We start from the raw sequence: 12,437 nt of genomic DNA, 5'->3' as shown, positions 1-12,437 counted from the left end.
CTACAATCTACAACGCGCCGCGATGCGACGCGTTGTGAGCTTGTAGATCAGCTATTTCCACTATCAATGTTCTTTTTTAAGTGTAAAGTTGTCAAATATGTCCTTAATTTCTTTGTATTTAGTTTATGTGTCATATCTGCCATGTGCAACTTCAAAGCCTACAAGCCAAACAGAAATGGAATTGTCAACGACAAATACACAATTATTTGATTTGATTTGAGTGACAATTAATCGTCATGTAAAATGTCATAATCGTGACAGCCCTACTTTCCAGATGCTACACAATCGAGAAAACTCGAGTAAAGGCGGTAAAGTGCAGCTAGATGAGACGAATGCCTTGGTTAGTTTGTAATTACAGAGGCTGCCACCTCCTCCTCTCAGGCCCGTGGAGTGAGTGAGTCAGTGTTTGTCGCGTCTGCCATCCTCTAAGTCCTAATCTAGTCTGCAGACGACCTGCTCTGGGAACGAGGCTCTGCACAGAGAGCTATGACCCTTTCACTGCTCTAAAGCAGGGCTTCTCCAAACCTTTTCATGTCGAGGACCCCCAAACTGACACTTATTGGCTCACGGACCCCGATTTGAAAAGATACGCCAGGGACCCCCATTAGAGAAGATTTTTACGGCTCTAGCGGTGATTCTCAACCATCTTGATTTCAAGGACCCCCAGTTTGTCATGCATTAGGCCAGTGGTTCTCAACCTGTGGGCCCCAGGGGGGGCCCCAAATTATTTTGGGGGGTCCCCAGATGATTGGCTTAATGTGCAATATTGTAAACCAACATAGATACGTATCTGAACATTTTTAAAGTGACAATTTAAGGACTTTTTAATACCTCTAAAATGACAAATGAAACATTGGCAAACTTGTCAAATATTAGAGGCAGAAATTGTGAAAATAGCAGATCTACATACTCACAACGCCTTGCGTTGCGAGGCGTTGTGAGCATGTAGATCTGCTATTTTCACAATAGAGCCATGTTATACAAAATCTAATGCCTCTACTCTTAGTGCTCACCCCAGTTAAAATATGATTATTTTGGGGGTCGTGGCCTGAAAAGGTTGAGAACCACTGCATTAGGCTACGGACCCCCATTTGATGGCATTTCTATCTCTCTTTGTCTGTGTCTGCATGGTCCGGTAAGCACGCATAGCAGCAACCAGGGTGCTGTGTGTACGTTCAGTCGTTCATATTTGACATCATTCCGCCGCACACGGTGAGGCACCTCACAGACCTATTTAATGCTCTTAACCTCTTATGTTTCATTATGGAAAATAGGTGACAAGTGGATTATAGGCAGTTGGTGTTCACTCAAATGGGGTTGGGGGATGGAGGAGGGTGGGGGGGTCCGGTTGAGATTAGCTCACTTCTGAGCTTGTATTTTACCCCATACCCCGGAGTAAATCTGTAAGCCAGCCCGGTTTGAGGACAAACCAACTCAGTGCGTCGTGGGGGGTGGTCTTTCATGTCACGTATCACATCAAAGGCGTCTCTCTGGACATATTGTACGTGACAAAGCCCGCGTGGCTCCACACGAGGAATTCCAGGCAAAGTGCCCACCGTGTCTGCATGTGACTTATCTGACGTCTTTCAAAGAAACGGTCCCGTTTCTTTGGGACGACGAGGGTGGATCAATAAAGACCGGGTTGAAATGAATAATAGTAATGATTAAGGCTGAGGCAATGTATCAGCGTTATATCGATGTTATCGGTGTTGTTATGGGATTTGGGATATCTTCATATCGTGATATGGCAAAAGTGTTTCCTGGTTTTCATCACTTGAAGCCCTATTTTATACTTCTCAAAATTGTTCAAAGCGGTTTTTTTTACTATGTCACAGTGTGAGCTTGTACAGTGGCTAAAACAGTGGTTCTCAAAGTGGATTCCAGGGACTTTGTGGGTTCCTTTAGGGGGGGGTCTAAATTTACCCTTAAAAGTCTGTAACTCTGACAGTGTACAAATGGAACCAAATGAACCCGTTAGGGTTCATTTGGTTCCATTTGTACACTGTCAGAGTTAAGGGGAGACCTTGAAATTTGAAAGTTTGAGAAACACTGTAGCCCAGTGTTTCTATTATATAAACTAAATTTATATAATTGTCACAATATCAACATTGAGGTATTTGGTAAAAAAAATGTGTTTGTCCATATCGCCCAGACCCTGGTAATAATAACGATGACGAATGCCTGTCCTGTGAGTACAGGACAGGGTCGCCCGCCACCGTGTCGATGTACGTTCACGTTTTGTATTGAATCCTGACCCCTGCTGTTCCTCTTTTCCAGATGCATCCCCTGGGACTATGTAACAACAACGACGAGGAGGATTTATACGAGTACGGCTGGGTGGGCGTGGTGAAGCTGGAGCAACCTGAACTGGACCCCAGTTGTCTCACTGTACTGGGAAAGGTAAACACACTGCTCCTCCTTTGAGGTTTCTCTGCACAGTCCCCGTGCATCCACACACAGACAAAATAACTGGAGCCCTAATTTGATTACGAGAAGACATGGGTCAAGTAAACACTTTAATCTAATTGTGTGTGTGGAGTCAGACGGCCTGTCCGGCAGCTTTTCCAGAGTTTACCCCAGCTAGACTTTAATTATTTATAATTTTTTACGGCTGCTATCTTTGTTTACATCCTCTGCGTTCATCTCGGCAACGTTAGATGAGCGCCATAAAACTGCAGCTAATGACAGAAGGGAAATGATTGACGCTGGTCGTAGTCTGGTTGGGAAGAATACAATGCGTTGTTTCAGTGCGCAACTACTGTATAAGTGTGGACCAAGCCTCTGTGATCTCAGTACGCAACATGGCATGAAAATAAGTACCTTTGCTGGGCTTGTAAACGTCTGGTTTGAAAAACTCTTGTTTTAGTTTATTGTGTCCTATAAGTCAATGCGATCAGTAACTTTTGAAACTTCTCATGCCCAGACAGTCATTTAGCTTCTAGCTTATACCTTCTTTGTTTACGGCCTGTATACATTCTAAGTGGTTCTCAACGTCAGGTTTGGGGACCACCAGCGGGTCCAAATGGACCCTTAACGGTTCCGCAACTCTGAGAATATACAAATGGAACCAAATGGACCCCATTTGTACAGTTAAATGAACAGAGTTTTACCACGTAGATTGGGGGCCCAGAGATAAAACAAAAAATGTGGTTCTTCCAATGGACTTCCAGACCCGTGAGGGTCCATTTGGGACCCCTGGCAGGCCCCGGACCAGACAGTGAGAAACGGTGATCTCTGGTTGTCAGCCAGGGCACCATCCATGTTGGAATGATTGTTTTGTTTTGTTTTGTCTCCTCCTTTCTGGGGGAATGAGGATGAACTGGGTCCCTCCTCCCTCCCACCCTTTTTTCTAGTATACAAACCCCCTCTGGAGTCTGAGTGGTATTTTATCATGCTTTAATTAAGTGTTCCCCCTAATGGAATGTACCAACGCTCCCGGGGGAACGGGGGGAGGTGGGGGGGCGGGGGCTGGCTATCGTCTCATTTCTGGTGTGCATGCCTGGTGACAGAAAGAGAGCAGCCATTCATAATTTAAGGAGCCCTTGTGCCGTATTATAGACATGCTAATGTTGCAACTTTCGCTGGTGGATACATTAGCCTAGCTGTCCTGCTGCTCTCACCTCCTTGCATTGTAGAATCCCATTTCAAGGCTCTTGTAATCACACACTGTACAAAGTGCTCTGTGGTCGGGCACCGGCATACTGTTAGCTGTACTGTTACAGCATATCATCGGTGTCGGGTGGAAACCTCGTATCTCCAAGTTTCAAATTTGTACGAACTACAAGCACACAACGCCTCGCACCACGAGGCGTTGTGTGCTTGTAGATCGGCTGTTTTCACTAGTTTAAATCCTTTTTAAAATGATAAATGCAAAACGAACGGCTTTGGACATACACGGTTTTCACCCGACAACAACGATATGATCTTTGTCGGGTGGAAACCTTTTATTTGTTTTGAAAACAATTTAAAATAGTGAAAATCTACAAGCACACAACGCCTCGCACGCGAGGGCTGCAATTTTCACTACTTTTGTGGGACACTTTTGTATGATGAAGCAGGGCTTTACTTTTACGAAAAAAAGAACAAATTCTAAACTTGGAGATACAAGGTTTCTGCCTGAAAGTGACGATATGTGACCTGCTCCACCGAGAATGTTTTCAGCCGGTCTCTGAGATCCGCTACCGAGTATTTCCCGGTGAATCTGTGCGCAACGGTGGGGGCTTGGGAGTGTGGGGGACACGAACCACTGACTATTGCTGATGATGGAGAGGTTATATAGCTTAGCTTTTATGTATTATGTTATGTAATGTAATCTTGCCGATTTAGTAAGAGACTCGTCGCCAATTGCAAGATATTTAAAAGTTATTTGGGGCCATGATGATATCCTTTCTTCCCACAACAAGGATTTATATTGTCTGTGTTATTGTTTACACACAATAATTATTTACCACAATTATTCACGTGTGGCAAGATCGCGGTTCACTAGTTTTTAGTAGGCTATAGACTTGAGGTGGGTGAAGCCTTTTCAGAAGTTAATTTAATGTTTTCCATTTAATGATTTCCTTTATCCTCATCTAATCTTGCGCTAATGCACGCAACTGTTTTTGCCATGTTTTAAGGCCGTGTATGCTTTTCAGAAGTTAATTTAATGTTTTCCATTAAATGATTTCCTTTATCGTCATCTTCCGCTAATGCACGCAACTGTTTTCGCCATGCAGGTTCTTATTTTAGTTGTTTCTCATAAGCTCGCAACCCTCCTTGCCCATCGCCCCCCACCTTTGCGCACAGATTCACCGGGAAATACTCGGTCGCGTCCCTCACATGAGGTAAAAAAAAAAAAGTGACTTTGAGTCTTTGCTTGTTTCGGCCCTCAGTGGTATACAACGCATCGCGTTGCGAGCTTGTAGATCTGCTATTTTTTGGCAAATGTTCTGCCTCAGGATAATGGTTTTATCGCGATGGTTTTAAAAAAATCTTTTGTCACAATAATCGTGATATGACATTTTCATATCGTCCCATCCGTAGTCAGGAGGTCCCGTGTGTAAGACTAGGCTCAACACCGAGCTCTCTCTCTGTAACCACAGGGAGAGACAGAATGGCTTTATTTACTTAACGTTATTTTGGGTGTATTCCTTTTACGCCTTAATTTGATAGCAATTGTGGAGAGAGAAGCAGGAAGTGCGGAGAGAGGGAGTATTATGTTCATATTGTGATATGAGACATGATATTGTCTGGTATTTTGATATGGTATTTAGGAGTGATACGACTGTTGACTTTTCCTACTTTTAATCTCTTTAGAAAGTTGTACTTTCTAAAATAGAAATATTGTTGTCACAATGTGATATTGCTATATCAAGGTATTTGGTCAAAAGTATTTTGTGATAAGCAATTATTTTCCATAATCATCAGAATCATAGGACCTTGTAGATCGGCTATTTCTGCCTTTTTAAAATGTTTTTTTGAAAGTATAACATTATCGCATGACCTGTTTTTGACATTAATTTGGATTATTTGTCATTGTCAGTCTTTTTTTAATTAGTTTATGAGCTCTTGGTTTTGATGTCATTAGGCCAGTGGAGAGAGACAGGAAGCAGGGAGTGACACACAGCAAATCCGCCGCCGGGGTTCGAGAAGCCTATTCCGTATACGTGCCTTAATTAACCACTTGGCCCCCGGCGCCCATGTTTCTTTGCATATTTAAGTTAATTGTCACATCATGCCCTTTGCTATTTTTGTTTACAAAGGCCTAAAAGGCAAACAGAAATATAATTTTGATGCGTATGTTCCAAATCGTCACTGTCGGGCAGAAACCTCGTATCTCCAAGTTTCAAATTTGTACATTTTGTCGCAAAGTAAAGCACTGCTTCATCACATCGCATCAAGGCCACATCAAGGCCATCGCACAAAAGTAGTGAAAACAGCAGATCTACAAGCACACAACGCCTCGCGGTGCGAGGCGTTGTGTGCTTGTAAATCGGCTGTTTTCACTAGTTTAAATAATTTTAAAAATTATAAATACAAAAAAAAAAAAACAGTTTTGGACATAGAAGGTTTCAACCCGACAACGACGAAATGTTGAATGCCAAAAACACAACTCGGTGGTTAATCATAATTATTTGCATGACAGTTCATTGTCAACTAAAATGCTATTATTGTGACAGCCCTACTTGACAGACCGTAGCCTTCGGGGTCCCAACACAGCTGGGTGCCCCGCATTCTCAGCCAGCGTTTGCTCCTGCCAGGCCAGACAGCCCACTGTTTGCCCCCCTCCCCTCTCTTCCTCTTCTCGCCAGTATGCCTGCTGGCCAGTCTGCCTGGTTGTGCCCAGCCAAGCTATGCCCCCTTTGCCCAGATAATATGTCCACAGCCTGGCCTACACTCTGACACGCACTCACCCCGCCCCAGCCTGGCTTCAACCTCTGTAGACCCCCCCTCGCCCCCCTCGTACCAGTTTGGCCGTAGTCTGAACCCAAGAGCCCACCCTGCTTTTGTTGCCACCCACCACTCCCCCACCAACAACCCAGAGTGTCTGGGTCTTGTCTGGTCAGGTTACAGTACATGGCGGTCATTTACAGCAGTCAGTCCGTTCTCAGACGTTTTCGTGGACCCCCTGGAACCTCCTCAAAGAGTCCCGAAGGTCCCCAGACCCCACTTTAAGAAGCAATGATTTACAGAGTCCCAGTGTACATATAGATCTAAATTGTAGGGGAAGGCAGCAGGTGCCTGAGAGGATTCAACTGTGGACATTCACATCCGGGCTGGGCCGATATGACTTCAAATCAATATCATGATTATTTGAAATGTTTGCCTTGATTATCATTAATAAATGATCATTGGGGAGCAGACAATAGCAGATCTACAAGCTCACAACCTGTCGCGTCGCTGTGTGCATTGTGAGTTTGTAGATCTGCTATTTCCGTTCACTACCACTGTGCAAAGTAAAACACAGGGTTAATAACTAACCGAGACGAATCGATTTAGCCGATAATAAAAAAATAAATACATATTTTGCAATGTTTTCACGTCGATTCAGATAAAGTAAAAAGAAAAGTTTCAAAAACCTGCTTCACCATGATTTGATTAACCTAATGCGCTAGATTAAGTCAGTTTATTGTTTCTAAATACGGGTTTATATTATTTTCGGGTAATTGCCCAGTCCTAGCAGGTGCCTCGGAAGATCCAAAAGCGGGCACATGTATTTTTATTTAGAATTCCAGGCCTACGGGATGAAATGAATGCGGTGCTGTGTCTTGTTTGATGTGTGCCGTCCCAGTAATGAATTGACACATGTGCTGCTCATGCAGATGACTCTCATGTGATGGTGAAGATATGGAAGACTAAAGCAAAAGGCTGGCTTAACTCTAGACCAGGGGTATTCAACATGTTCAGAGAGAGAGATGAAGCGGGGACCCCCATTTTCATAGATTCCATATAGTTTCATTGTTTGGCGGCACAATCATCAGTGTATTTTGGATTCATGTCACTTTGTGTTTTCAAATATTAAACCACCACCTTCAATACTTAGAAAAACGTCACCTTTCACCCTGTACTTGGTGTGCTCTTTTTTCCCCTCTACACCAAACCTTTGCCAAAAATAGCCAATCTACAAGCTCACATGATCTGCTATTTTTGGCTAAAGTTCTCAGAATATGGACGCTAGGGTTCAAGAGGTTAATATAAAAAAGGAGAAAAAGTTTCCATCAGTCAAAGATTTGGAGGACCCCCTGTAGTAACTCTGGGGATCCCCTAGGGGTCCTGGACCCCCTGTTGAAGACCCCTGCCCTACACTTTGCAGATTTACAGTGTGTTGCAAGGCGATGCCTTGTGAGCTTTCTTGTCTCTTTGTTTAATTTTCTTGTTTTTTCCAATTTCGCTTGTTCATCCTCTGTCCTGAATGAGTTCTCGCTTCTGATTGGATGAAATTGGTATCCCGACCTGAAAATGTATTTTCTGTTTACTAAAGAGCTGGAGAAACGAGGGGACCCCTGTTACTGAACAAACAACTCTATGGTGGTGATTTATAACGGGACATTGAGCTACCGTATATTTAATGTTATTTTAACAAAACATAATGGACTTACAGCTCATTTGAGGGCGATTTATACTTGGTTGCACATTTGGCATCTACAATAAGATAAATTACCCTCAATGTTAAGTGTGTTGTTTTTAGCCCCTGCAATCAGTCCTGTCTGATTGGTCGTATGTTTGGGTTTGTTTCTTAGCGAGATAACATGAGAACGGACAGGAAGTGGTCAAAGGTCAAGGTCACTAGTGGGGTCACGGTCAGAATTGAGAACGGATGTTCATATTGTCGTGAAACATGGGAGTGATCAGTAGATAGGCCCGATGACCAATGGCTGCTTAGAGTTTATGTTTCAGACATATATTAATGTTGTAATATTAAATCATTAATTCCCCTTAAGTGGCACGGTGGAGTAGTCGGTAGAGCTGTCGCTTCGCCACTAGAAGGTCCTGGGTTCGATTCCCGCTGGGGACGCTGTGGGCGTGTTCTCTCCTCCGCGTCATCAGCGCCCCATACCCTAGGTGATCCTGGTCTCTCTATACTGCCTCCCCCTGTCCAGCCGGGGCGCCTGATGGGAGGGGAAAGGAACTGGTTGGAATAACCTGTTCCTTCCAATGCATACTTCATCCGTGAGTATTTGATCCAGCACTGGCAGTGGGGAGGAGGAAATGAGCAGGGACGGTGCAGAGCTTCTGAAGTCCGTATCGTCGTTGTCGTGCGGAAACCTTGTATCTCCAAGTTTCAAATTTGTACATTCTTTCATAAAGTAAAGCCCTGCTTCATCATACAAGTTGGTCGCACAAAAGTAGTGAAAACAGCAGATCTACAAGCACACAACGCCTCAGTAGTGTGCTTGTAGATCGACTGTTTTCACTAGTTTAAATAATTTTTAAAATGATAAATGCAAAACGAACGGTTTTGGACATACAGGGTTTTCACCCGACAACGACGTTATGCAGAGCTCACCAGAGTGCAGTCCGTGTCACACAGATATATACACAGTTTGTTCCTATACTTCCTGTCTGGTTTCCTGTGAGAGCGGCGGGGCCGTTGGCCCCCTGACCTCCATCGCCTGTGTGCAGCACGCCAAGAGACCCCACCTCGGTTTTTGTAATTGAAGATTAGGGATGCAACGATAACCAATATAATCGTTTTTTTGTGATAAAAAACACTCACTATAATCGTATATCGTAGAGATTTAATTTACGCAATAACGTCCTCCGTCATGCGCTGGGATCAATTCACCTTTTATTTGCCGAGCTGCATATCCGGTACCATTTAAACCCTCTATAATTGGTAAAAGGTACTTAGAATATACTTACTTGATACAGTCTTTTTTCACTCTCTATCAAATGTCTTTGCCAAAAAATAGCCGATCTACAAGCTCACAACGCGTCGCAATGCGACGCGTTGTGAACTTGTAGATCTGCTATTTTTTGGCAAATGTTACTCCCCAGGATAATGGATATTGATTATCGTGATAATATCGTAAATCGCAAATTCTTTTGTCACAATAATCGTGATATGAAATTTTCATATCGTCCCATTCCTAGACCCCACCTCACTTTTTCTAATTGAAGATTATCATGCAGCCGAAAGTTTTGTTTTTTATTATTTTTTAAAAGAAATAAGCCCATCTACGAGGTCTTTTTAGTAGATCGTCTTTATTTTGTAATGATCTATCAATAAAATAAATTTGAATTACGTTTTTCATATCGAATAGATTTTGCCCTTTTTGAAAGATTTTGACGAATTTGAAAAGAATGTCAGTACTTTACGTCAAGTCTCATGTCGCCCTGAGGCATCTCACTCGTATAAAGTATATATTATGTTAAAGTGTCCACAGTTCATCATACAAGTTGGTCGCACAAAAGTAGTGAAAACAGCAGATTTACAAGCACACAACGCCTCGGGAGGAGAAAGTTAGACACTGGATACTAACCTCTGACGGCCTCTTTGTTACATTTTAGCGTTAAATATGTCATGACGTTACGGAATCTTTATCGTTTTTACACCTGCAATTGCCAGTTTTAACTTTGTTTTCAGAATTCGCAGTTTCACCGCGGTCGCCTTTTTCTGCGTGGCGTAGTTTCAGAACATAATGATATGCACGCTCCACTCCGCCCCTCCCTCCACAACAACGGATAACCACGCCCACATTTTAGACTTCTTTTCATATCTCAATAAACCCTTTTGTAAATCCCGCCCCATTCTGCCCTGTTACTATGATGGGACATTAACCCTGGGCAGATTGTTTTTATAGTGGAAGTGGATGGGATTTTTTTCCCCTTCATAGCCTCATTACAGCTATATAAAGTACCAAAGGAAAAACATCTAGGTGATATTAATAAAAAGGGAAGACAAAGGTACAGTAGTTACATTGCAAAACAGGCGGTTTACCCGAAAATATATGTTTTAATGTGTTTAATCCCAGTGGGACAGAATCCTCTTTGCAGATTCTTTTATAGTGGAAGTGGATGGGATTTTTTTCCCCTTCATAGCCTCATTACAGCTATATAAAGTACCACAAAAAACACATCTACGTGATATTAATAAAAAGGGAAGAAAAAGGTACAGTAATTACATAGCAAAACAGTAGTTTCCCCCCGAAAAATAAATGTTTTAATTAGTTTAATCCTCTGGATCAGAGATAGAAAGAGAAGCGCATTGCATCTTGGGTACTAGGAAGAGGACAGAGAGAATGTTTCTCCTCACATAATAGGCTGGCTTTTCGTAATTCTGCCCATTTAAATTATATGTACCCAATCGTGACTCTTAGACCATTGATAAGGTACATGTGAACTAGTTTGTTGAAGCTTATTCGTTATGATGAGCGAGATCGCTTGACGCTTGCCGTCGCTATCACCGTACCGGCCGATCTCCGTGTCGCGCACTGCGGACAGTTTTTGAAAGCCTGAAGCAACATTCTCCACTGCACAAACTCCACCCCCGATAGCAAAAAGTGAATGTTTTTTTCTGGTTGGCCAGTCAGGGAGTCTCAGGGACCAATCAGAAGGCTGACAAACGGTCTATTCTGATAAAGTTACTAAAGAGGCGGGGTGTCCTGACCCTTTAAGTAAAAATAAATAAATCTGATTGACTACTTCTTCCTCGACTGATACTACCCCATCTGCCCCGTCCCCTCCCCCCCTCCCCTTGAACTCCTCTTTTTCCAAGGCACATGTTGCCCCGTGATGTTTTGGCAGCCGGCTCTGGAACATGAAATCATGGCCTGGTCCTGCTCTCTGGTGGCTCTGAGGGCCGGCCGGGGTCTTTGTCCCTGTGCCAGCGTGATATCTCCCCTTTCAAGTGCTGCCGCGCTGCGCCGCGCAGGGCTGGAGCGGAGCGGGGCCAATGGCCACGCAGGGGAGCGGCATGGAGGGCTTTTCCCCTTTCATCCTCCCCTCGCTGCTGCTGCTCTGCCCCCGCCCCCGCAGCTCTCATGGAGGGTTGTTTTTTTGGCAGCAAATCTTCGATTTAGTTTTAGTCATAGTTTGGCATTTTGAATACATTTTAATTTAGTCTACAGTTGATTTTGACGACGAAAACCTATTTTGGCGGGCCTTGATGGCGTCGTAATGGCTGATTTTACACTTGGTTGAATGCTGAAAATAGCAGATCTACAGGCTCACAACGCATGGCAACGCCATGCGTTGTGAGCCTGTAGATCTGCAATTTTCAGAGCTCAGCAGTACTTTCATGACCACCCAACATGACACAGGGAACCGTCAGGGGAGGGAGGGAGGGAGGGAGGGAGGGGGCTTGGGGTGGAATTGAATAGGGCAGCGGTTATCAAACTTATCTGAAAAGATTTAGTGCCAGAGACACCCATAAGAGAAGATCTACAAGCGTCGTTTCAATGTGAGCTTGTTAGAACTGCCATTTTTTAATAACTGCCGCATAAACGGAGTAAGGTTGTAAAATGATATCTAACAAGTGATTTCGTTTTGGGACCCCCTGGAAACTCCTCCAGGAACTCCTGGGGGTCCCTGGACCCCACATTGAGAACCAGTGTCTCAGTGCTGCTTGCAGCCTTGTTTTTGTACGCTGCGCTCACAGAGCCTCCATCCTAGAACCAGTCCGACGGGCTTGTGGTGAGCGGAGCAAGCCTCTTGGCTCGCGCACACAGCGAATACATCGGCCTGGTATGTATTTGTTGTGTGTGGCCTAGCCCCGCTTTGTCTGTGACCCCGGCTCGCTTTTTTACCTCGCCTACCAGGCAGCCAAAGACAACATCTCGTGGCAGAGACGGAGCGAAAGAGCTCACTGGCACACAGAAAAACCTGTGGCTTCCAAAGGGCTTAAAAATATAACACGCTGCACCAACAAACGTTTTCGCAATCCTGTATCGACACATCCTTCTTAGAAATGAACGTTTTTATTAACAAACGTCCGAGGCGTTCGGAGGTTTGTA

General features: G+C 43.9%; 1 protein-coding gene across 1 annotated transcript in view; it reads left to right on the top strand.

The window, feature by feature from the left end:
* Nucleotides 1-12,437, top strand: part of znrf3 (zinc and ring finger 3) — a gene marked incomplete at its 3' end in the record, with an annotated part of 146,351 nt that overhangs the window by 78,338 nt on the left and 55,576 nt on the right. The window contains exon 2 of the mRNA XM_080738712.1: nt 2,278-2,400. Coding sequence (XP_080594838.1) covers nt 2,278-2,400 — 123 coding nt within the window. The remainder of the gene's footprint in view (nt 1-2,277; nt 2,401-12,437) is intronic.

Source organism: Nannobrachium achirus (genome assembly GCF_963921795.1).
Source record: "Nannobrachium achirus genome assembly, chromosome: 12".
NCBI lineage: Eukaryota > Metazoa > Chordata > Actinopteri > Myctophiformes > Myctophidae > Nannobrachium > Nannobrachium achirus.
The sequence above is the reverse complement of the archived record's forward strand: the minus strand, read 5'-3'. Positions and strand labels throughout refer to the sequence as shown.